Below are 27062 nucleotides of genomic sequence, written 5' to 3'. Positions count from 1 at the left end.
TTGACCCTTTAACTCCCATAAGTGACAAAGACAGAATTTCTCCTTAAAATATCAATACAATATCAAGCAGACAAGCGATGAGAATTGGGAAAATTATCAGTTAGGGATTATAAAGTTGATCCAATACCAAATTCTCCAAACTAACATCACAAGAACTGTATAAGAGACGGGAAGGAGAATTACTGATGAGATCTTGGGTGTTGAAGGATTAACAGCCGGATGAATCCTGTATTGTTCATAGTAGCCTTCACCGGTAAATGTTCCAGACAATTGGTTATCGAAGTTATCGGTCGCTTCTAGTTTAAGGTACTCGGAGTAGTTTCTTCCGGCGAGCAATTTTCTGCGATAATTTCGGAACCGAAGAGCTCGTGGTTCTTCTGTTCTGCCCATGGCTGGTTTCTGTTGGATTTCTGGCCAAACAAAGTGTAACTAATTCTGTCGGTTATAAACTGTGCAAGTTCTAAGTCTTCTCCGCCTTTATCAGAATTTGAAGAAGCATAGTGCTCATTAATGGTTGCAATGAACGTATTTACGATTATAATTGTCGTACTGGCGACAAAACTAAAAAAGAAAAAACGTCCCAATATAGGATTTGTAGAAATCAGTTCATTTACTGGAATATTTTTTCCAAGGAGCATCAGAAACTGCGACGAAATGGCGTCTATGAATGATGAGAACATGTAAATATTGGTTCCGAAGGCGATGACCCCTAAGAAAGAATGAGCTATCGCTACTACCATAAAGATCAAAAAGAAAGAAGATATTGAAGGAAAGGATCTGCGGAGTGTCCACGAGAAAACTATAATTTGTGGCACGAAGTAAAAGCATTTTAGAAGACGCAATGTGGCAATTACGGACGCTATGCAAATGACCAGGTTTTCAAGGTCAGACCAAAGTAACACCTCATGGAAGCCAATGGGAACAAAAGGGTTTTCCTTTAGTTTGAACAACGTTATTTTTGCTGCCTTGGTTTTCATCCATTGGAGGAACAATGCTGATGATGCAGTGACTATCTGTAGCATGTTCAACCAGTTCCACCCTGACTTGAAATACAAGCAGCTCTGACGACAGAGTTTGATGCATTCCAAAATGAAGAAGCAAACAAGTAGAATGCCAAACAGAAATGCAAAAAGCAAGTAAATGTTATGGGCTTGAGGGTTCGTTGCACTCAGAGACAAAATTCCATAACTCTTGAATATGCCGGCAAAGCCTGATGGAAGGACTTCGAAGTAATAAGTTATCACGGCAAGAAGGTTACTCGGTGGATTATACAGTGAGAACTCCACCAGTACAGCTCTGGTCTGACGATCGATCCAGTTGTTTTCTTTTAAGTCTTTGACAATTCTTTTAGCTGTAAACTTGTTGTATCCTAAATTAGCTATGTATCCTCCGCCACTGTAAACAGCAAAACGGCCCCAAGTATCAGAGCCACCATTTCCGTTGTACTCCCAATTTTCTGGACAGAGAACTGAGGAACTATTCTGGTCAATCCAAGTTCTTTTGTCTTCTCCGTTCTTAGTGAAGGGACCGTAGCAATAAGTAAACATGCTTTTGAATATTTGCTGAAACACACAGGAATCTGTTCAAAGAAAGTAATGAGTTTAGACCCTTTTTTTCAAAGATCCAAGTTCCAGGGGTAATTATTGCATTTCAATCATTTCTTTTCTTCAATCATGGAAGACATTGCTCTAATGGAGTCTTTACAACTAGCCAATAATTTTTCTCGATCTTTACGTGTTGCTTAGTTAATTGGCTTGGAGGTCAAAATTCTTAGTTTAAATGTACTCATTTTCCTTTTTAAGAGTGGAGTAGATAATTCCATTTAAAAGTCATTATGACATGCTATAAAAATCCAAGTAGTATTAGAGAACGAAGAAAAACATCTTCTTGGGATGACCAAACCGCGAAAACGTATCGGTGTTGTCACAGTCATACTACTGAGTCCTTAAAATTTCGGTATATGCTTACCTTTCATGACCCTGAGTTGCCTTAGGCGAGGCATGCCGACCAGAGTCGATCGACCATTTCTGATGTACTTTAATCCTTTTTCCTCCTGACCCTTGTACCAGCCCTCTGAAAAGATTGCTGGGACAAACGCGTCCTCCAGCCACCTCCAAAACTGAGCCACGTTGGTTATCTGGTAATTTTAAACATTTAAAATTATTTTCAATGAAAATTTGAAAACGAGAACGAACCAACATCATTGATATCCTAACTGAACCAAACTTTTACAAACGTTAAAGTACATACCCATCTCGACTAACACCATTAGATTCAATGATCTTTAAAGCTTTGAATCAAAACACCATTTAGGAAATAGAGGACATTTTCCGCGTTTGCATAGTTTCATCTTAACATGAAGGGGATTGGAAGAAGTTATGCAAGCTCTTGACTGTCTCAGGTTTGCATAACTTTCTTAAATTTTCCCAACCCCCTGAGTGCTTTTAAGAGGCGATGAAAATACTCGAAAAAATCCTCTGTTGCTTTGATAAATACATCTGGGAAATAATCGTGGTTACTTACCCTTATCTAAACGCACCATCTATCAATGAGAACGTACGTACGACCTTGAATATTTACAATAGTCATTTCAGTTATTTCAGTAAGACAAACCATAGGCACTGATTGATTTAAGGTCGACAGAAACATACCTTGTACCGTCCAACATTATCGAAATACTGGACTTCGCTTTCTATTGCAGCTCGTAGATGATATCTCTGCCTGCTTTTGTCTCCATAACAGACGATCAATAAAATCACGAGAAAAATTAAAGAAAACAAGAGTTCCTTCGTGAATGCATACATTTTTCTCTTGTTTTTCCTATACTGTCCTGCTCGTTCGACATCTATCGATGAAAGATCCAAATTGTTGGATGCATCCGTTAGATAACTTTTATTTGTTGACTTGCCACCACTCCTGTACCGTAATGCTAAGACTGCAGATGCAATGATTATCTTGACGGGCTGGATGACCAGCACCTCACCGGTTAAGGAAAGCAGAACAGATGTAAGCCAGCGAGACGATTTCTCTCCTCCCCACATGAGGGAGTAAAACACCGTAAAAAGGGCGGAAGTAATTGCAATACTCACACAGAGAAACCATGCGATGTATACAAAGAAATGGGGAAGTAAACACCGTCCTTCTCTCTTGCTTTTCCCCAATTGATACCGGTTACCTTCACTGTTTCTCCTAGGTTCGCTTTTACGAAACAAGAGCACAATTAGCAGACTTGCAGGCACAACAACTAAGGCACTTTCCAACGCGATGACAAGTTGACTCGGAGTCAGTGAAAAAGGTCCAATCAGTATTTTTCTCTGTTTTAGGTCCTCTGTTTCATAAAACATAGCGGATGTTACCATTGACAGCAAGAGAAGGCTCCAACAACAGGATGCTCGCTGAACGCGAGTGAAAGGATTCCTTGGCTGCTTGCGGATCACGGACAGCCACAAGTGATCATCAGCGAAACCATTCCTTCGTAATGCGCTAAATTTTCTTCTGAACTTTTCGCCTTCTTTGCAATCATCTGCATAAAATATCCTCGTGGTCTGACCGTCATCCCTTTCTAGCGCAAGCCAGCGGTAACAACTGAACAACCATCTTCGTCCCCTTTGGCAATCCACAGCTAAAATCTCGCTAATAAACCAAGAGGGGTCCTCGCCAGAAATGTCATGGCCGATCTGCAAAGAAATTATCTCGCCCAGCGGCATTTCCTGTCGAATAAAAAAATTATCAGTGTTGCCTTCGGCAAACAGTGTCCTTTCACATGGGATGTCACATGTCAGTTTGATAACGTCACTGGTATTTTCAGTCCCATGTAGAATCATGGATATGTTGGCAGTAGTACCACAATTTTTCCATCCCCCAGTTGTTATGGATAGTTCGTACTTGTAATCACCATTTTGATGCGCCGCCAAGGGTATCAGAGGACTGTCCTTAAAAAGAAAAGCAAATTGAGTCGGCATTATTTATTGTTTTAAATAAATCGTGAAGCTGGAAATTAAACCTCACAGAGACCATTTGCTTCAAGCTTGTCTCAACAAAATGTTTTTACGGGGTGTCTTGCCTTTTGAACAAGTGTATTCTGAAATAACTATTTGTAGATCAAATTAATAAGTTTTAGAAGGTATTCACCTTTAGACGTCCAATATATTTGTCCAATAAAAGTGGGTAGAAATTAAAATTTGATGACATTTAAATTCAGTCGGTGAAACTTCTTAGTTGTTAGCTGGTGAGGTTTTTCAAGAAAAGAAATGATCCTAGCTGGTGAACTGCGTTAAATATTTCGATCTAAAGAAGCTGGCTTCTTCTCTGTGATCCCTTTAGTTCTTTATTTGTATTTCGTCCTCAGGTCGACTTATGTTTTCACTCACTTAACCATGATCAGGCCTTTTTTTTTATTTTTTAACAAACAACGAACCACATCGTCATTGCTTGAATAATTTTTATTTTGGATTTGACACCAACCTTTGAGGCATCCACTTTATCAGCCCTGCGTGCTTTTATCAAAACAAGAAAGTAAACCAGAAAGATAGAACACAGTGTTATCAAGACGAGAAGGTCATCAGGGTCCACGTTGTCAAATGTCTGCTGGACCAGTGGAAAGTCAATGGTATTTGGTGCCACAAGAATGTCTCCCCCAAATGCAGTCAAGTGATTACAGAGACATTTTAGGGAAGAATGGTTTGATTCTCGGCTGACCTGCAAATCAGTGTATTTCATTTATGGTTTTAAGCACACTTGTTAGGTTCTGATATATTTTAAGTTCAAGAGAGTATCAATTATTCGTGAGTTGAGCTCTTGCTGCAGGTTATACAGCGACAAAGAGCCTATAATTAGCTTCTATATGGAAATTTTCTGTAAAAGGGAGTTTTATAGCTCAGCTGCTATAAAATTTATCAACATAGACATTGAAACGGGAATTTCCCGTTACAATGAGATGATTCGCGTCTGAAAACGATTCATAGCTGTGGCAAGATTCGCACGAGCACATTATTCTTGGGCAAAGAATGAACACATTTGCGCTTAATGCAACGCAGCAGTAAACAAAAACTTTACCTGTGGTAGTTTTAACAGCAACTAGTTGACATAATAGTTAAGATGTGGATATATTTTGAGCGTCCAGTTACTGTCTATATCTATTTTCCATTTTAGAATATAAATGATGTCGTTTTTGTGCCAGGCGATTTTTTCAAAAGAAAATTACCTTTTGCATCTTGCCTCTTGAACAGCCAACATGAAAACCCATAAGAAACGCTGTGGTTGTTATCTTTGTCGCTTTTAAACATTAAGGTTGACATAGTGAATACATTAAGTGTATTTAAATCTCTTTGTTCTATCTCCAAAACATTCCAATAGCTGAAAACCAATATTTTAAAGACTTCTGTTACACGGCTTGGGATGCATTGCATTGTCTCTTTTTGTTATTTAATGACTCATTCTATGCTTCCTCACCTTACATCCTTTGCTTGTCCATCTTTGCTCAGTATCAGACCAAAATGCACACCAGATTGTCTCCACTTGTAAACTGTAGTTAACTGACTTATCAAAGTCGTACTGAGGGACAAGACTGACATACTCTACTTGAGGAGCAACTGTTGGCGGAGGATCCTTGAACCTTACGCACTTCTCTCGCATCGCTTGCTTTGGCAGAATGGATCGTCTACCTCTTGACTTTGACAATTCTGTTCGAGATTCACTGTTCTTCCACAAGCCAACGTAATATTTGCCCGAATATCTGCATTTTATGACGATACTGTGGGAACAAATCCCTCTGAATTCACAGTCGTCGTTTCTGCTGTTTAATCTTTTCTCATCGGATAAGTTAATCACCATATCGTATGATGTCTCTGTTGGCTGTTCAGCATATTTTACATAGACCGTAATAGAAGCTGTTGCTTTTGTCGTAATGGTTATTTTCATGGTATTATTGACCTCACGTACGATTATCACGTGATACTGCATCCTTCTAGGGTTTAGGAAATGATCCGGTCGAGGGCTGTCTTCGGGATGATAATTTGATACTGGAATATCAATTTCTATATCCGACAGTAGATTTGTTGTGTTGAGAGCTTTCCCAGTGTCATCCTTCAGGACAAGGCTGACAACCTTTGATTTTATTCTCTGGCTGCTGCTGTCCGACATATATGGATTAAAATTATAGGAGATCATCTGCAAGGTAGAAAAAGACGTTATCATAAGATTAACGCAGTTTAATACTTGTCAGGAGGATAAAGCGAAAAAAAAATGCTATTCTCTTTTAAGGACTAGAGGTCCAGCCGAATTTTTCCTATTTTGCCTTCCGACTGAACTACGGAACCCTCTCAGGTGAGTGAGACGGATTATAAAGAGCTGTCTTGCATTATTTCAAAAGATCCAATTGATCCTCAGCGTTAACCTGTTAGAAAGTTTTAAGGTGTGTTGCAAGGGGGAAGGAAAGGGAAGGTAAAAAAAGACCTTCTGTTACGGTCATTTTGTTATCCTGTCGGCTTTTAAAGATAACTAACATATCTTACAGGAGATATAAATAAATTATTTACACAATATCATGTTTTTAATTACTTTTCTAGATGATAATAATAGACTGTATAAACATTAATTCTAGGTGTAAAATGTCAATCGTATGCATGTGTAAACATAAATTTTGAGTATAAAATGTTGATCTCACGCATGTGTAAACATTAATTCTAAGTATAAAATGTAAATCGTGTGCATGTGTAAACATTAATTCTAAGTATAAAATGTAAATCGTGTGCATGTGTAAACATTAATTTTATGCAATTTCATGTTTTGGTAGTCCTAGGTAACTGTGCTCGGGGCCCTTATTGATAGCAGGTTGCTTTCACGCGCCTGAAAGGACAACCCTGAGCCTTAAAATTTAATCATAAAGGAGTCTGTCTGTGTGTCTGTCTATTAAATTAAAATTAAAGCTTTTACCATCCCCATATACTCCGTGCAACTACACACCTCTATTCCAACCTCAAAGACGTTAACAAGCCAATTTTGCAACGTACTGGTACTTATAAAGGGGAACTGAAAACTGGCTTCCCCATTTCTGAGTTTTAACAGACTCATGTCCATTGACTCTTCTTTACCGAGCAAAATAGATCGTAGGTCATTGCTGATGGTGGTGTATTCCTCCCCAGGCAGCTTAAATGACAGAAGTCTGTCGGTAATCATGTCTGTTAACTCTTGACAACGGCTAGATATTATCTTTCCCATGGTAATCTAAAAGTGCAAACAAATCTTAAGTTGGATCTAGCACCCAAATGGATCACGATCATCAGAAATATTTGTTTCATATTTGCTCCATTGAGATTCTGGAAATAATGTGGCTCTTAATGAAGGTGTAATATCATAAACTTTTAAGGGAATACCTCTTTCTCTTCATCGAGGTTAGCAGAAATTTTAGACATAAGGATTCTCCTGGAACTGGATCCCATAATATTTGTAGTACAATGCAACAACAATCTTCCTCCATCGAGAAGAAGGGGGGATTCAGACCTGCTTCTTCGTGAAAGGAGGGTTGACATCTCCATCAGTTTATCCAATACAGTTAACTAAAAGATAAAAATCATTTTGAAGTTATGCAAATAAATAGTTCAGGTTTGCAACAAACAGGTCTGCCTGGATATTATCAATTGATTTATATTTTAATGAAGTCTTGGTTCTTTATCCAGAATCCAGTCTTACCTGCATTAAAACTCAAGTTTGATTCTGTAAACAAAAATATGAGGTAATGAGTTCAGTATCATACCGTTGTATTGAACAAGACAAGGGTGTTGTCCTTTGTGGCTTTGTTCAAGATAACACTAATCTGGGCTATACGCTCCAGTCCGCCATCAATCTGTACTTCACAGATCTTAGAAATAACGTGATGCTTCATCTGCAGCAAAGAGATATATGTATCAAACACGCGTTTCAACACTTTAGAAGTCAATATAAAGACCTTATGTAAAGCTATACAAAACAAAGAAGGGTAAGAGAGTCCTTACATGGACTTGCACGGTGGGAATCTTTCAGCCTATGTACACAGAATTTAATGAAAAAAATTATTTTGAACAAAATTAATCCTTTGTTTTGCACCTGATAAAATTATGCTGCTGATCAGTTACAGATATTAAACGGCGGGACATAAACCACACGTTGGTTCTATGGAAAAAAGTGCAAAGCCATTATTTTCATATTCAATCCACTCTACTTACTTGAAGTAGGTTCCTATTCACATCACCCTGTTCTACAGCCATTTTAAGTAAGAAGAGAAGTGCGTCTGCCTCTTGTATTGCTGTATTTACTTTTCCCATAGAAAAATAATTATCCATAACAAATATTTTTTCTTGCAGCTCGTTATAGTCTATCTCTTCTGCTGACAACAAAGATGATTGATTTAGCTGTGAAAACAAAACAGTGAAAGTTTTATTAGAGCAGATCACCGACTGCATTAAAGATCTTTACGGGGGAAAAGTACTACTATTTTCCCTTGATGAAAATTATGGGGTAGATATGCGGTGATAAGTAATCAACAAAATGAAATGCATGAGGGAGTACAGTTTCGTTGTAAAAGTTCCACTGTTTGTTATGGACTGTTTTCGCTCATTTGCGGCGTGGCTAATTGCAAACCCAATTCATCATCTTCCGCATCCCACTATACGGTGCAGCGTTAATGAAACAGGCACCACTGATGAACAATCGTTACTAGATAGATATGGACTCCGAAATTATTATGGAACCTTTAGCTTTCCTAACTACCTCGGCGAGCAGCGAATGTACCTCAACGAGGTTACCTTTATCTAAAATCAAACAAAGAATTCAAACTGCAAAATAATTTACCAACTACTTAAGCTTGGTTCTCACCATCATATTGCTAATACCTTGATAGAAAATCCTGCTTTATTAGCCGCTCCAAAAACATTAACAATAGCAACCCGAAGGCGAGTAACATCCTCATCAGAAGGTGGAATATAAACAATACTGTAAGGCCTAACTCCATAGGACAACATGTCGAGTTTTCCAGTTTTTGATTCCTGGAAGAATTCGTAGGTGAAAGGCACATTTTCATCACTCCATCCTTGACAGGTTATGTTTAGCCAAGATCCTACAGCTTTCCTATCCAACTGAGTGGCATGACATGTTCCTCCTGATGGAACTGCCAGCGTATCGAATTGGTATACCGCCCAGCCAAATGACTCGTTTAGAGATAGAACGTCGACCTTGATTTTGTAGGAGGACCCGGGTTCGAGCATTTGTTCTTTAATCACAAGGTTTTTTGAATCTACTTTTGTACCCAGGAGATCTCTAAAGTGTCGCTGAGTAGACCATTTCAAGTGAGAATTGTTTCCATCGTTTCTCAGCAGGCTCCATCTATACTTGAGGGACGCCGGACAACGAACTGAATTGCAGTCAGTTCGGAAGGAGGTACGAGAAGATGCACTGGCTGGTGAGTCACAGTTCATGATGCACCTGTGCAAAGAAAATGGGAAGTGATCTTCTGCTCATCGTATCTCCTGTATTCGGCCTTATTTATTTTGTTAAGATAGCTCGTTTTTGCAAGGAAAGGATTGTATATCATTGCTAAGTTCTTTGTTTAAGAAGTACTAGTTTAAAATACACAACTATGCCATCATCGAATAAATGCTTGTGCTTTTGTCTGTATTTACTTTTATTCCAACATAACCAATTGAACATCTGTTTCAAAGTTGGAGGGTCATTGATGAGAGAGGGATGTTGTATCCAACTATTGGATGAGGTTTTCGTGATATCCAAAATAATCAAGGTCGAGGCAGGGGATAGCAGCCGAAGCCAAAAGCTGAGGCTGATAACCCTTACCGATACCTTAATTATTCTGTATATGACAGAAACCGAAGCTAAAGATTGTGTTATTTTTCTTGAACGAAAAGGAAATATGTTTTTGCTTCTGCTCGGCAAGCAACACAAAGCGCACGTACTTGACATGATTACCCTTAAAATCATGACCATCCACCGCGGTCGCACATGACATGATTGCCCGTGACCTTGAGTGACTTGACATGATTATTTTCAGTATAATCTGGCTAGATGACGTCTCAGGCGCTGATTTTAGCCAAGTTGAATATATAATAATTTAACATATCTCTTGGGATTGCATGGAGATCAATTGACTTTAATCTATTCTACGTTGTTCATTCTCGGCACTGAGAACGGGGAAGAGGACACCTCTTATGTTAGATGCTAAATATCTAAGTACTAAGTAAACTTCAGCTACTTTGTAGCCATAAACTACACTTACAAAATACGAATGTCGAATACATCTTCGTCGCGAACGTGAACAATCTGAATGCCACTTGCAACGCGGATATCCTTGGTTACCGTCAGAACCACATGGTATGCTTGATTGCTGATGAGTCTTTTAGTATCTAAAGTCACTATGGCTTTTTCGTCGCCCCGAAGAAAGACATCTTCCGGCAACTGAAAGAGATTGCCATTTGTAGACGCACCGACAAATGTGTCGTATATGCTACCTGAACCTCGAAAAGTGACGTTAGACACTGGAGTATAGTTTCTGGAGGCGTTGGATTGCGTTATTATGAAGCAAGACCAATCATAGTTCATTCCCGAAGAACTGCCAGCACTAGGGCTAGTGTCATACGAAGCACTGGCATCCAATAAAATTGGTTTATCTATGGATCGAAAAACCTCAGTTCCTCCCGCAATGGAAACTTCTAGTGCCGAATTAAGAACTTCGATGAAAGCAAAGTCTCGAGCTGTCAGTTCAGATCCGGAATTTCGTCGCAGCTCAAATGTTACAAGTTTAAGTCCTGTCGACAGCAAGTTTGGTTGTAAGTTCAGCTCCAGAGTGTCGGGCACTAGCAACTCTGGTTGATCGGAAATGTTAAAAGGTGATAGTGAGAGTTGGCTTATCTTCCAAGAAAACGAGGCCTGATGCGCAAGAAAGTTCTCCGTCTTTAAAGATGCAAACAGTCTTCTTGTTTGGTCTCGTCTAAACTTCATTGGGCTGCTCGGTTGTGTATTAATATCATGGATTAAAACCTCTATTGAATCATCAATACTTCTCAAATCACCTAAAATGGGGAAAAAGAAGTTGTTGTTTAAATTCCAAATTCAGTTTGGAGTCCGTTATTTCATTACATGAAAAAACTGTTGAGAAGTAATTCAAAGTTAAAGGTTTTACTCTGGTTGAACACTGGATCATTAATTAAATGACCTATATTTCAGTTTTCTTTATGGTTAGATTTACTCTACTTTCTCTCATGTATTACTTTCTGTTTGTCTTCGGCATGGATCAACTTCTGGATCTCCTGGGTAAAAGTATTTACACCAGCAATCATGAACGTTAAGTGATGTCTTGATGCCTACGGAATGTACTGGACAAGCTGCAATGACATTCAAGCAAATCAAGACAGTTGTGTGAAACGTCAGGAGGAGAACTAGTATTTTTTACAGCAGATGTATACCAATAAATGAAAAGGGGAAACTCTGATTGAAAATATGTGTTCGGTTATCTCGGAGTTTCTTTAAATTGAAAAAAAATACTAATAGAAAATTTGTTTAAGAGATCCCCTGGACTGTCAAAGATCTCAAAGAGGGACCGCATAGTAGGCAGACTACATCGAACCAATAGCTGAAGATCAAGTTTTTTAGTCTATGACAAAAGTAATGAAATATCAAACATCTCTTATGGAAGATGGGAATCTTAAAAATACTGTTTTACGAGAATAATAACATAAAGCGTTTGTACCTTCTCATCAACAGGGAAAGTGGAATTGAAATTCCCCAGGCCAAGATATTCAGATATTCAGATTAGTTGTGTGTAATAAAATATGTGGTTATCGTTCATCGTGGTATACGATAGGAGATGATCTTTATTCGTTTTTCTCATGATGGTGTTACTTTGGATGATGATCGCGGCGTTTCGACTGCGATACGGCTAGTCTTCCTCAGGCGACGAGGTCGATTGCTTACGTGTCGCTATATGTAGCACGTTGGTTCGTTGCTTTTGGTGCATTTCGATCGTCATCATTATTCCGGATGTTAGATGATGTTCCCTCAACAGCCGACCAATGCCGACCTATGAGGGAACATCATCTAACATCCGGAATAATGATGACGATCGAAATGCACCAAAAGCAACGAACCAACGTGCTACATATAGCGACACGTAAGCAATCGACCTCGTCGCCTGAGGAAGACTAGCCGTATCGCAGTCGAAACGCCGCGATCATCATCCAAAGTAACACCATCATGAGAAAAACGAATAAAGATCATCTCCTATCTTATACCACGATGAACGATAACCACATATTTTATTACACACAACTAATCTAGTTGTGATTTAGGAAACCAGTGAAGAATGATATTACAATGATCGAGTTCGGAAAAAATGAAGGCGTGAACTATCCTTTCACATACACAGAAATCAGCAAATTCTACAAATGTTCGTAAGGAGAAACAACGCTAACTAGCTCTGAAACTCACCCCTGCAAAGATCTCCTTCATAACCATCCTGACATGGACATTTAGAGGAACCACTAGATGTTTGACATGCGTCCCTTTCGTCTAAAAATATAATTTAAAAAGTTGTTCCAGATTAGTGCTGTGTAATTGTGCACAAAAATTAAATCATATTCTAGCGAGAGGGCACTGTTTATCTTTTTTTTGGTGCCCAATCTCGCATACGACTCTCTTTGACTCTGTTCCCACGTGCTTCAGTTCACAACGGTTTCATCAATAAGCATTATCATTAGCACAATCCAGCCGGCTCCATGGGTAATGCAACTTTTTTTCGGAATACAATAAGGTGCCATCATTGAACCAGCGGCCCCGGTGAAACGGTACCACGCACCATGGGTACTAAAATTCTTATCGCAAGCAAGGTAAGGCTTAACGGAAGCATTCCAGTATCTGTCCGCTTCGTTAAGTTCTTGATACTGCGAAGGGCTACACTCGGTTGGTAAAGAAGCGAAGTACATTCGAAGAGGTATATAAGCTAATTTGAAATAAGATATTTATAATATTATAAGTATAATTATAGCTACATAGAACTCTTGAAGATACATAAAAGGTGTTAGAACTCAAATTAATAAACAAATTTTTTAAGAATTTCTAACCCAAGATATGGAAGAGGATTCGGTAAACAAGTTGAAGAATTTCAACTGATAAAAGGCTGAGCAGTTAATAATGATGAAATTCATCGTTTTGGAATCCTGTTTTTTTTTTTAGCGTAAAGCAATGAACCATACACATGACGTTACATTTATAACTAATGAAATTTAAATCAAAACAAACCGGTTGATGATCGCCTAAGGTCTACTTCCTTGGCATAATTTTGACAATATTTGTATGTTTTACGCCTTTTTCCTTCTCTTGATACCATTTGAAAATTAGTCGCATACTCTACAATAAGAAAGAGGTGAAAGAACTGACAAATATTTCCCTTTAGAGGAGAGGAAATAGCCATTCTTTCATTCATTCATTCATTTCTCTTTTGTTTGATTCCTTGTTTCAGTTAATTCTTCACTTGTTTGAGTAAAGTTACGTGCTTTTCCCAGTCAGTCGACCGATAAAATTCTTGCGTCTTACCGGCACATAACTTTCCATCACCAATGTAACCCTCTTTGCAATGACATTTAAAAGAACCCTGAGTATTGGTGCAAAAAGCATTTAAATGGCAGTTATGTGTGTTCGCTGAGCATTCGTCCATATCTGTCAAGATAAAAATTCAAGTTCTGCTTAAGGTCCGAAAGGCCTAAAGAACAAGTTGAAGGAGTTATTTAACAACCGTTTGTTTAGATCTCGTTATGGCAAACACCATATTTATGGCAGTCATGATCTCCGCTTGCACATTCGTCCAGACCTGCCTGTAGAAACCAAATTTTTAACCTTTCTACCATGTCGCCTCGTCATCAAAAAGGATTAAGCAAAATTAAAACTAGTTAGTTGCATTGGTTGGTATCTTTTCACATTCACAGAAATCAGCAAATTCTACAAATGTTCATAGACCAACGACGCTAACTTGCTCTGACACTCACCCCTGCACGGATCTCCTTCATAACCATCCTGACATGTACACTTAGAAGAACCACCAGTTACTCGACATGCGTCACTTTCGTCTACAAATATAATTTAAAATATTGTTCCAGATTAGTGCTGTGTAATTATGCAAAAAAATCAAATCATATTCCAGGGAGAGGGCACTATATATCTTTTTTCTTATTGCCCAATTCTTCATATGGCTCTCTTTGACTCTTGTTGTGAATTTCTTCGATAACTCAGAATTTTCTCCTATATTGATCGCTCTGTAACGAGACTACACATGTAACACAAAACTTTCTTTTTCTTTTGGTTTATAAATGATTACTTATTAGCGTCATACCTACATTGCGTCACACCAGTTTCCGACACACTCCCCCCCATATGTCATCGAAGGAGATATATGTCTTTCAATCGAGTTCGAATTAAATCAAAAACATAAATACGAAGGTAAATTTCTTCAAAGTGAACAAAAAAATTGTCTCAGTTTATAATTCAAAACCATAAGGCAACGCGAGTTGCTAATCACAATAAGCGTTTAGGCCGTTTTATTCATCTCGGCCAATCTCCTGTAAACGTAGACGCGCTGCAACAACGGCGACCAGTCTTAGCTAGAATGGAGCAGCCTCTGGCCTCATTCTTACTGGTGCTGGTAACTCCCTGTCACAAGAAAGCTCCAAGGGGTACAAATGTTGAATCACTCGCACGACATAAGACTTGCCCGTACGCAATCTCTCTCCTCTAACGACACCGTCTTTTCCCGCGACTAAATTCTCAACGATCCCAAATGGCCCCTTTCCTCGGTTCTTGTCCTCTGATTGTATTATGACTACGTCACCCACTCCAGGTTTGTCTCCCCCAGTGCCCGCCTGAGCGCGATGACCCTCGCAAAGGCTGTGCAAGTACCCTTTGGACCAACGGCCCTGCATGGCCTCCTTACATTTCAGCAGGTGTTTTGCTCTCTTGCACTGGCCATAGGCCTTGATGTGATGTGTTTGTAACTCAGGGTGTCAGGATAGGCAACTGCACGTCCACTTATACATAGCTTAACGGTCGGTTGTTAAGGGTGATCTCTACATTTCCTGATTTTTTTTTTGTAAGGCTGACTTTATCAGATCGATCATTCTTTCAAACTGTCCTTCCCACCACGGCGCACGACTGACGTTGAACTGCCATTTGATCTGATTGGTGGAGAGGTAGGTCTCTAGTCGTTTGTCCTTCACTTTGCAGTACCAACAAAGGTTCGACCATTATCCGAGTGGGGGGCTCCCCAGGCGCGCAATAAATTTCCTTAAGCTCTTTAAACACTGCCATTTCTAGATTAAGTGAGAGATTCAGAAAGACTCCTCGCGTGAGGCTGCAGGCATATAAGAAGACGCATGCTTTCCCTTCTCATTGCTCAGATACTCCATATCGTATAGGTCCAGCAGAGTCTATTCCGACCACTTGATACGGATTAGGCCCTCTAGTCCGGGTAGTCGGCAAATTTCCAGGGGAAGGAGCTGCGTATGCCATTGTTTGAAAAAGTTTGCATCCGTGACAGGCCTTCCGTACTTTCCTCACCAGCTACCTCAACTTTGGGACCTAGTGCCGACTATGCACCTCGGCCATTGTTAGCCCCACTCCTCCATGTAGCGTCTTCTGGTGTACTTCTTCCACAAGTCGGAGACTAAGAGTGCAGACCAAGATTGCCTGTGGCTGGCAAGTATATTGGGTAGTCTCCAAGGGCACTCGGCCTTGGCACTCTCATAAACAATCTTAATTGGGCTGTAAATTTAACGCCACACGATCTCGCTCGGTGTCACCACTCTTTTTAGCGTCCCTCTCCCAAAACAAGCTCTGACGACTAACCTCTTCGGTGGTCAGCGATCCCACTATGCGAGGAGTACCTCTGTTACGGAGAGTTTTGTGTGCGAATCTTCTCATCCACGCACAGATACTATGGCTTTGCGTAACTAGAATTTGTGAAGTATTTCTTCTACTTCGTTTCTCGCGTCAAGCACAACTGATAGCACTCTTTGAACGAGTTTTGCTTGGGTATGGCTTTCTTCAATAGGATGGTTCAGTGCGTCGGCTGACCAATTTGCGGGGGTTGCGAGCTACTTGAAACCATGCCACCATAGACTAACTCCTTTCAAACGTCCTCCAAGATTTCCAAAATCGGCAGAGTTGTCTCTTGTGGGAACATAGCGCCAGGTCACTCCCTCGTAGCTCTTTATCTTCCTTACGCGATTTGCCATGAACTGTTTGTATTCTCCTTATCCCCTGATCCAGTACAAGGTCACTGAACCGTCCAGCCAACAGTATGTACTGCTGATGGGAAGCCCGTCCAGGGCATCTCTGACATTGGCCACAAGGTTCACGGCCATGTGACCAGCGACTAGTTCCAGCCGTGGGATGGTCAGACCTTGTTTGGACAACCTAGATCTGGCTGTAATCAGACATTGGTTGGTTCCCGATGTTTGTCGAACGATTGCGTAAACGCAGGCTGCGACTCCACTCTCTCATTTGTCCTCAAATGAATGGTAAGTCTATGTGCTCGGCTTTCTCTCGATCGACAGCCAGCGTTCTCGATACGTCAAAGGTTTGAGGCAATCCACTCTCCCACTTGGTCCAGGACTTAGCCAGGTCACGTGGTAGTTCTGCATCCCAGGACCTCTATGTATCGCAAACTGCTCGAAAGATGAGCTTCCCTTTAAGTGTCTCAGGTGGGACGAGTCCCAGGGAGTCATATATCTTAACTAGTTTAGCTAAGATACCTCTCTTAGACAGGATCGCCTTTTCAGCTGGGCCTGTGATACTTAATGAATATTCTTTTTTGTTCCACAAGAGTCCAAGGGTACTTGCGAATTCTCCTTATGGGACACCTAACCACTGCTTTGCGTAGGTTGGTTCTTTTTCTTGCTTTGGAACTTGAGCCGATTCGAGCTCGGGAACGTTAGATTGCCACATATGAAGGTTGAAGCAGGCATCTTGAAAGATCATCGAAGCTTCATCTTTCAGAAATGTTTTCTGCAACGCAGAAGGCAAATTTTCAGAAACGCCATCTGAAAATCCCCGTTGATGGTTACAGGATTGAATCTTCCTCTAACTAGCACGTTCCAAAGTTTGTTTTGTAGTGGCGGTCCTGTGAGCAAACAATCGTTAAACGATGGAGCGCCGTTAATGGCTCTGGTAGAAGCGTCATACACAACTCGTAGCTTTGTCGATTCTGTGGTGGCTCGCACAACCGGTTTGAGCGGTATATAGAATTCTCGCCCGCCTACTCATGTTTCGTTAGCTCTCTTGACAACGCCCACCTTCTTCTGATCCTCAATAACTTCTGTGTACTCGCATGTCAGGTTCTGGTGCCCAAGCTTCTTGTTCAGGCTTCCAAGTCGGCGCAAACTTCCCTCTCTGTTGTTGGGCAACACTGGATGATCTCCATACCAGGCCAGACCGATCTTGTACCAACCCTCATCGTCTCGCATAAGTTGCTCTTTGAATTCAACATACACGCTACTCTCATCGTTCGAGGGGGGTGTCAGAGAAGCCAAGTACTTCAAGGCGACAAAGTTCCAAGTAATCCAGATGTTTGCTAGTTCTAAAGGCCCTTTACCTGGTGACATGATGATCCACCCTAACTTTGTCAACCCAGCAACAGGCTGACCAGGTTTGCTGATTTGCGGGGCATTTTCCGTTTTAACTTTGGCGGATTCACCAGCTCCAAGTATTAAAATGCACTGGCAGGTGATGCTTGTTGTCCTGATCGTTCTTTACGACCCCCGAAAAATGTGGATTCCCTGCAATCATTTCTCCATACTTTTTGGTTGTCAAGGAAAATTAGGTGCCCTCTAGTGACCTCCACAGGCATTGTAAACCTCCCATCTACGTCAGAAATCTCAATCATCGCCAGCTCTACTTCTCTGGTTGAAGCTTCAAGTAACATCTCTATCTTTCGGACTCCTTTCTTTTGTTTACCACTCGAAATTCGGTCTAAAAACACGGCAGATGCATAGGAATTGCCCGCTCCTTTGTCCAACAATGCTGGGGATTAAATTCTTTGAAAGATAACAACTGGACATGTCACATGAGCCGTTGGCATTCTTTTGGAGTGTATCGGTTTTTTTTCTTGACGTGCGATGTTTTTGATTGCATACTTGACACCTTGTTTGCTCCTACACCCATCTACGCGATGTCTTGCTCCGGTGTAATTAAGGCACAGTCTTTTCTCATAAAGTATTTTACGCTTCTCATCCACTCCAGTGACCTTAGTACATCAATTGATCTGTGCTTGGTATCTTTATAGTAGACACACTGGTTTCCGCCATGCGGCTCCTGCATAGAACGTTTCGGCTGTAATTTGTAAAGACGTAAGCCCCGCCAGGGTGGTTTTAGAGGGGAATCTCCTTTCCCTGAGCTCTTTTCTGTGACGTTATCTTCTACTGGATTGATGTAAGTCCACCTCTTTAGTTTGGTCAGCACATTTATTAAACCCCAGTTCAACCTCCCTTTACTTCCACGCACCAGATCGGCTTTGATTCCTTTGAGCTTATCCAAAGTAGATCTCACGTTTACTTTGACATCTGCTAGCCGTCCAAGCCTGTTCAAACTCTGCACATTGAACCGCAGTTACTTGTAAAATTCCTTTACCTTACGCCGATTTGTTCCGGTGATAATCGGCAGCTCCATGATATTCTTCACATTTACAATTTCTGTTGACTGACCATACTTTGCTTCGACAATAGCTTTCACATTTTCGTATCCCTCCTCAGTGAATGGTGATCCGTTAATATCAGCTCTCACGTGTTATTCTACTAGTTCCTTCAAATATCCAAGTATAGTGAGGGGTTTCAGGCCAGTGGAGTCTATTTGAGAAGAAAATTTTCCCGAGAAGGGAAGCAACTCTTCTATCTTTCCATTGAACTTCGTTATTGAGACTTTGGGAAGCTTGGCTGCTGAAAATAATCTTGGTTGTTCTGTGGTTCTTCTCGAACTTTGCATTTTGTTTCAGTAGTTCTCTTTCAAACTCCAACTTCTGTTTGTGCTTCTCAACCGCTTGTTCCTCTTCTTCCTCGTTGTCTAGAGCCTTGATTGTTCTTTGGATCCTTGAAGTGATCTCGTCCGCTTTCTCGAGAAGTTGCTCGATTTCTTAGCTCCATGCTGCGTTTTCTTCTTCGCTTTCTTCCTTTCGCAAATTTCTTCTCTTTAATGGTAGACTTAAGCGTGTCCGCAGCATTGACTGTACTTGTAATTGATGTTTGGTGGCGTTCGAAGGCTGGTCGGTCTTGTTTTCCGATAATATCATCCGTGTTGTTGAGCTCGAAGTGCAGCATTTTGATTCTGCCATTTACCTCGGCTAATTGCTTCTTTGTCATCATTACTCGGTTTGGATTCTTTGCCTTGTTCGAGCGCTCTCACTGATCATTGTACTACTTGTGTTGAGAATTTCTTCGATGACTTAGACTTTTCTATAATCCTACAATTTTTAACATTTTACATATACACATAACTTTATATTTATATCTCTATCACTTATAGTATGTATATATTAGTTTTTTTTCTCGTTTTTCTTAACTCACACACATCTAAGTGTATATCTTTTATTTTTTTGTTATTTATGTTCGGGTGTCCCCAATTGGCAACACCATGCTAGAGTTACAAGGCACTTAAAAAATAAAGTTTGTTATTATTGTTATTATTATTATTATTATCATTATTATTATTATTATTATCATTATCATTATTATTATTCTCCTGTATTGATCGCTTTGTAACGAGACTACACATGTAACACAAACCTTTGTTTTTTCTTATGGTGTGTAAATCATTACTAATTAGCGCCACACCTACATTGTGTCACATCAATTTCCGACAACTCTGTTCCCTTTTGCTTCATTTCACAACAGTTTCATGTATAATTCTTATCAGTTTAGCACAATTCACTTTCCAAACACATTTTTCATACAGTCACGCTGTACAGCTGGTTTGGGGATAAACACCGATAATCGTGGACCCTTGTTTCGTTGTTTTTAGCCTTTCCGAAATTTTAATCGCAATCGTTTTCGAAAACTCCATTTCTTAAACTTTAGCTATCTTCTTATTAACATGAAGCTGATGTCTCGTTATATTGAGGAAGATGAACTTTGCAATTGACCAACGTGAAAATAAACGTACAAACCGTTCACACCGCAGTAACGATAGTAGCACGTCTCCGGTTTTTGTAACTTATAAACGTAGTATCCACTGCAATTTCGTATCTGAACTGGACTTGACTTCACACAACAATTTGACCCCCAGTGAAAACAAGCGTTTGTCGACACCAGTTGGTAAGTTTCAGACGGATGGCTACCGTTGATCCAGCCGGCTCCATTGGTAATGCAACTTTGTTTTGGAATGCAATAAGGCGCCATCATTGAACCAGCGTCCCCGGCGAAACGGTACCACGCACCTAGGGTACTAAAATTCTTATCGCAAGCAAGATAAGACTTAACGGAAGCATTCCAGTATCTGTCCGCTTCATTAAGTTCTTGATACTGCGAAGGGCTACACTCAGCTGGTATAGAAGCTGATTTGAAATGAGATATTTATAATATTATAAGTATAATTCTAGCTAAAGAGAACTCTGGAAGATACATAAAGGTGTTAGGATTCAGATTAGTGAGCTAATTTTTAAAGAGGTCATTTATAATCCAGGATATAAAATAGAGTTCAGTAAACTAGTTGAAGAATTTCAAATGATAAAAGGCTGAACAGGTTATAATGATGAAATTCATCATTTTGGAATCACTTTTTTGTTTTACTTAAAGCAGTGAACCATACACATGACGATACATTTATAACTACTGAAATTTGAATAAAAAAAAACAGGTTAACGATCACATCAGGTCTTTTCCCTTTGCATAACTTTGGCAATATTTGTTTGTTTTTCATAAATACGCCTTTTCCTTTTCGTGTTACGATTAAAAATTAGTCGCATTCTCTACAATAAGAAAGAGGTAGAAGAAGTCGCAAATATTTCCTTTGGTTAGTGTAAGTTTCCCACACTGGTAAACACGAATCACTATGGGGAAGTTCTAGGAATTCTAAGCAATTCGAAAGAAAAGAGGTCAAGTTGGAAAAAAGTCTCACGCAAGTGAAGCGCAGTTATATTAATTATCATGAAATCATTATTTGGACTAGTATCCTCTTTTACTATGAACGAGTTTTTTTTATAAAATGATTTAAAGCGAAAAACGGTGTCCTCATCTATTTGGTGATTGTATGGCCGTATTTTTAAGACTTTAAGAGCACAAATTTATTTCCTTCGTAGAATGAACTTGACGTCCAAAACTTGGCAATCTTTTGTTAGGGCATGTTTCCCATAAGTACTCTATCGATTTTGATGGATGGGACCATTAGCAGAAAAGGACCAACGCTAAGTTATTAACTCGCCTTGTTTGGTGGCATACACCTCCACTCTCAGACTGTCCCACTCATGAGTCTTTGTTGGATGGAAGCGAATGTATCTTGCAACCACTGGTCTTGACAGCTTATGTCGGTCCACACCGTGATTTTTACCAACTCTGTAAAATTCCTTGGGAAAATAAGGAAAAACATGGAACACATCTTTTCCTGAAATAAGCAATCTCGTATATATTGAGAACTCTTTGAGGTATTACAATTGGCCAGTCAGATATTTTTAAATTTTTTTTTTCAGAGATAATTTGGCAAGTTTTCTGATGTAATTTCCTAACATGTTCCACTGTTATATTCCGAATTTCTTTCAGAATCAGTCAGTTCGTCTTCTGGTAATAGCAACTCGCTGTAACCGTCGTGAAAAATTTGTAGGAAGTGACTCGTGACTGATCTGACATATGTTGATGTAATCAACAGCTGTTGATTTACAGTAATGTGCATCACTGAAAAACATAGAGGTTGGGCTTATTTTTATTGAGAGGTATTAGGGTATCCAAAGTTATGACAACAAAAACAGAGAAAAGGGAAATATCATCACGAACGTTTGCAATGTGAGTTCAAAGTAAAAAAGGCGGTCCGCCTTAATCGAGAAAAATACGTCCGGTCAAATCCGGATTGGTTACAATTTTGCATCTCAATGGATGTGGCGGTGGAGCGAGTTTTCCAGAGCAGTCATAGTGGGAGGGGAAGCTAAATTACTTTTGACACTCAAAATGATCAGATAATAATTCAACTTACCACGTCCACGCCATTTCCATCTTGGTAAGTTTGCCGATTTTTATCATCGGAAGAGTAAAGAAGCTTGAAAGCTGTCGTCCATTCTCCATTGTAATTGCCTCCCTGGGTAGCAACAGCACACACTAGAAACTCTTTACCAAGATCAACTTGAAGCCAGTCTGTTTTATTCCTGTTCTTTGGAAACCAACCATTACCGGACACACTAAAAAGTCGTCCATACTTTGCAGAGTATTTTCCGTTTTCACGATGGGATGAAGCTGTCATCTGATTATCAGGGATTATGATGTGACTGGAAACACCAACTGGTTCGAAAAAGCATTCGTCGAGGATTTCTGTACCAAATTGTTGTTATCAGGTTAGCAATACATTCATTTAGCATATTAACATCAAAAGAAATATTCATTAACACTAACCGTTCATCAACTATTCATTAACCGTTTCATTTCAACGCGAAAAACCTTCTTTAATGTGACTGAGTTCTCATTAGCGCCATTCTATTCTTCTTCAACATTAGGAAAATTTCAATTTCACTAATTAAATTTTACCGCAGGATTGCGAGGCGTCTTTTTATCTGATAATGAAGCTGTTCAGATTCTTCTTGCAGAAATGGCTTTCAGAACACATAAGCCGTGTTCCAAACGAGCATCGAGAAAGGTTAGTAAGGGCGTTTGAAGACGAGCACGAAGACTACCCTTTGGCTGCAGATACCTTAGGGGTAAACAGGTCTACAGCGAGAGGCATTATATGGCAAAATATGTCCGGGAAGGACGAATACATGAAAGGGCACGTGGTGGTCGTAACAACATTTAAGAGGATAAAGAAAAGAAGGAGTGCTTGAGTGACATAATCAATGAGAATTGCCTGCTTACTTTGAGAGAAATAGACCAAGGGCTTCGTAGAAGATTGCCGGTAAAACCTTTTGTACACAACAGGATGATTGGAAAGGTTCTTGTCAGAACGCTGGTACGTGTAAAACTGGCTAGACCATTACCAGCGGATAAGAACAAGTCAGATGTTATTCAGATGCGCATTGATTACGCTAGCTGGTTCATGACCACAGAGATTGTGAATTACACCCTTCTCATTGATGAATGCCGCTAGAATATTTGGACGACTAGAAATCATGGAAGAGCGAGAGTTGGCGAGCAAGTGTATCATCTAACATGTGGCCAGTGCGGAACATATGTGACGATCACCATGGCTTTGTCTCCGCTGAATGGACTCGTCCATCACACAGAGCAAATTTGCGGAATGAATGCCCGACTCTTCAACGACTTCTAAGCGCAAGCAAGACAGAACCTGAATCCGGACGACCTTGTGATATTTATATATGATGAAGCTCCAGCACATCGGAACGCTAACAATTCAAGAGTAGTACAGAGCTTAAGATGCTGCCTCCTTAAAGTCCGTTTCTCAATATCGTGGAACAAGCGATCAGTGTTCTTAAAGCTGCAATCAAGGCCGATATCTCTCAACCTACAATTCAAGAGTTAAACAACCGGGAAGAAGCAAGACTTCAAGGTATTACACTAGGAGATTCTGGTAAGAGCAGGCCGAAGAAATATTAGCTCAATAACTGTCCGAAAATGCGCCCAATTGTCTAGGTTTACGTAAATTGCTTAATCCACGAAGCAATAGAAGGATATGCAATTACTGGAACACAAACTTAATTGAAATTAAATGAAGTTCTTAATGCAGCTGAGAACTGTTATTATTAAATTACACAATAGCATTAAAGAATGTATTTAACATTAAAATGAGAGTACATTGCTGTAAAATGAATTTTCGTATATAAGCAAACAGCCTAAATGAAATTTAAAGCCGTCATAATGATTGTCTTCTCGCGAACTTGATAACACTTTCGTGTTATTTAACTTCAAAGTGGGGCTAAAAAAATTATTTTGCGTTCTTTAAGGACAAAAAGTGTAAATAAAACCTGTTATTTCATATTTCATAAGCTAATTTTTTGGTTAATTTATTTAAAAAATTCCTGTTTACTCATTGGAAAAAAAGATACGTTAAAGTAAGCATCAACGTTAACATTTTGGTTCTCTGTTTCATGCCAATCTTTAAGAGCCCTAAGCAATTTCGTCATATGAAATCAAAACTTATTATCTAGCAACTGAAAATAAAAAACGAAGGTACAATAAAAAATTAAAGAAATTGTGATCACAAAAAAGCGTAAAAGTGACCGCTTTAATGGGTAGTTAGTTTTTCCTCTCGTTCATTTCAGTACAGACGTAACTCTTTTAGGTTTTTTTTACTCGTTTAGCTTCATCTGTTTCCTTACATTACCATTTTAAATTAGTTTATTTTAATCGTTTATTCTTGTTCTTCGACCTTTCTCTGCTTTGTCTTTCGTCTATCTTTCGTTTTGGCAGATAAAAGAATGTGTATATTCTTTACTCCTTCAATGCTCTTTTCCTGTACTTTTCGTTATGTGATTCTCGGGAAAGTAAGCAAGCTTCCCATCATATTAACTGATATATTAATGTTATTATAAACCTTAACAACAATGACTAGTTTGATTGAAAAAAATACACACCGGTGCAAAGTCGTAGATTACACTGTGTCAGATCTGGTGGTTTGTAGACAAAAAAAGAGCCGCAGTTCCGAATTGAAATTTTATACGAGTCAAATCCACATTCATTCTCGTCATAACGATAGCAAAGTTCTCGTTGCACAACCCCTTCAGCAACAGCAGGATGGGCACCACGGATCCAACCTGAAAAATCTGTTCCGCAGTGGTATGCCTGTGGCGGGTTGTTAGGAATGACTGTTCCTCCGCTGCCAGTAAAGCGAACCCAGCTTTCCGAGGTAAGAATTCCTTTGTCACAGCGTGCAAATTCACTTTCTGCTTCATTGGACACAGACCGGGTTGGGTCGTTTATGGTGCTGTAAGAAGTGCATTCTGTAAGGAAGAAAAACATGAATCATTTATTAACAGCGCCGGCACGTATAATTGTTAGTTTCATCAAACTTTTTGAGCTAAGACGAAATGGAAAAAAGCCCAAACTTTGCTTTCTCTGTCTGTTTCTTCGCGCGCAAAAACGCGATAGATCTTTCCCCCTCCATTCCCGTGGTTTCTTTTTCTTCTTTTGGAGGAAATTACAAAAGACAAATGGATGAAATAAGTAAATGCAAAAATTTAAAGAGATAAAAAGTCGATTATATTTGGTCGTTTAGCCAGAGAAGCAAGAGTTGGCAAAATTTTCAACTTTACAGAAACGACCAACTGAGACTTACTCCTTTTCAGACAAAGTCTATACTTGAAACAATTTCCTCAATAATTGCGCATCCCACGCTTCGATCGTTGCATACGGTTTCGTTTCAAGGTGTTATTTTAGACAACGGTTTTCACAGAAGATCAGGAAGGTCGTCTTATCGAAATAGACAATTAAGCCCATAGTCAACTCTGATGAAATTCACTTACCATCTGTGCTTTGAACCCTGGTTGCCAACAAAGCGAGGACAATCAACACGGGAAGTAGCGGAAGAAAACGACTAGTCATTTCAAGAAATATTGTCTGAACAAGAAATTAGACCTCGGCTTTATTGCACAAGGTTATTTGATAACTTTGGTTACAATGTGTTGGCTTTAAATACCACCTTCAAATGCGCATCCTTCGTCATTAACGTATCTTCAGGCTTTCAGTTATCTCAGACAATGTGTGAACTGTTTTAGGCTGCTCATCTAAGGTTATAGAAGAACAAACAAACAAAAATTAGCCAAATGAAGACTGATTGGGGTCGTCTTGCTTCACTACATCCGTTACACTAAGATACTATTCTGAAAAAAAACACAGTTTTATTCCAATATTTGCTGTGTCAATTCACCTGCGGCATCTAATGAGTACTTCGTATTGTTTTAAGATGCATATTGTATTTTGAGCCCGTGGGCAGTTGTTTGTCGCAGCAAGGCTCTCTCGGGAAGAATTAAGAGTTATAGCACGTCCTGTAATTAAGGACAACAGTGTGAGTTTGTTAAGGTGTTCTCACAATTCTTAAGCGCCGAAGTCGTTCAACTCGTCGATGTTTCTTTTGGTAAAAGAGTGAAAATTCATTGATATTTTATCTCCTATGATTAAAAGACTTGTTTGACGACTACAGAAAGATTTTAATGACTTCACAAACTTTTCTAACCGACAGAATACCGAATCCGTGCCAAAATTTTCAGCTGATATGCAACCCTCAGCTGGAGAGTTTCTCAGGACCAACCCCGCTACAGGCCTGTTTATCCCCCTAAGATAAATCTCATAGCTTTCTTTACTCAAGAGCGACCGAATAAAATTCAAACGTCGTCGTTAGGGACCATGTCTCAATGGTTAAAGATCCAAATATTGCGTTATGAAAATTTTTAAACTATGTAAGCCATTTTATCGGAGAAATACCAGTTTGAAATTTCTTTTAGCCTTTTTTGGTCTAAATTTAATTTTATTTCACTAAAACTATCAATAACTCATTTACATTTGCTATTTCTATTTGCAAATACGTTGCTAAAATGCGTTTCCTTAGCCTAAAATGCAACACCAGGTGGGATGAGGCTTCTTGAGGTTATAAGATAGAGATCTTAATTGCGTGCCGGCGTGAATTTCCTAACCTCAGGTTTTTCTTTGAATCCGACCTCCCGCAATGCTAGCCCTTTCATCTGATCTTGCGTGAGACATCTGCGCCATATTCACCCTTGTAAACACTTTTACCTATTTTTGTGTAATTATAACTAAGATTGTTGTGCGGCTTTTTTTTATCTCACCTTAAGTATTACATCTGTGATCGTTTTCTGATAACGGAAGTCATCTCTAAGTTTGAGGCTTTTTCCTTCTTCTTGTTGCGTTTTTTTGTGGCGTCACAGGGGTAACCTGTAT

At 39.5% G+C, this 27062-nt stretch overlaps 1 protein-coding gene and 1 pseudogene across 1 annotated transcript; one reads left to right on the top strand and one right to left on the bottom strand.

Annotated features, from left to right (window-relative positions):
• Positions 1–296: 296 nt before the first annotated feature.
• LOC131784824 (polycystin-1-like protein 2) lies at positions 297–20522 on the bottom strand. The gene is made up of 16 exons (XM_059101655.2): positions 20183–20522; positions 14022–14102; positions 13782–13846; positions 13573–13630; positions 11253–11366; positions 10262–11054; positions 8868–9456; positions 8202–8387; positions 7754–7882; positions 7374–7556; positions 6964–7224; positions 5452–6168; positions 4465–4698; positions 2652–3932; positions 1969–2137; positions 297–1579 (listed from the first exon to the last, which is right to left on the bottom strand). The coding sequence occupies exons 1-16, from the start codon at positions 20415–20417 to the stop codon at positions 297–299; spliced, it is 6378 nt and encodes a 2125-aa protein (XP_058957638.2). The 5' UTR covers positions 20418–20522.
• Positions 20523–22774: 2252 nt separating this feature from the next.
• LOC136282568 (uncharacterized) lies at positions 22775–23765 on the top strand (annotated as a pseudogene).
• The last annotated feature ends 3297 nt before the right edge of the window (positions 23766–27062 follow it).

This window comes from Pocillopora verrucosa, chromosome 7 (assembly GCF_036669915.1).
Source record: "Pocillopora verrucosa isolate sample1 chromosome 7, ASM3666991v2, whole genome shotgun sequence".
Taxonomy (NCBI): Eukaryota; Metazoa; Cnidaria; class Anthozoa; order Scleractinia; family Pocilloporidae; genus Pocillopora; species Pocillopora verrucosa.
Note: the sequence above shows the minus strand (reverse complement) of the source record. Positions and strands in the feature narration are given on the sequence as shown.

Excerpts from the sequence above, each read along its gene's own strand:
- LOC131784824 (XM_059101655.2), bottom strand. The coding sequence starts at position 20,417 with ATGATGGCGCCTTATTGCATTCCAAAACAAAGTTGCATTACCAATGGA. Across the intron at positions 14,103-20,182 it reads TCGTTACTGCGGTGTGAACG|ACGAAAGTGACGCATGTCGA; the intron begins GTTTGTACGTTT and ends TTATATTTGTAG. Across the intron at positions 7,225-7,373 it reads ACCTCGATGAAGAGAAAGAG|ATTACCATGGGAAAGATAAT; the intron begins GTATTCCCTTAA and ends TTGCACTTTTAG.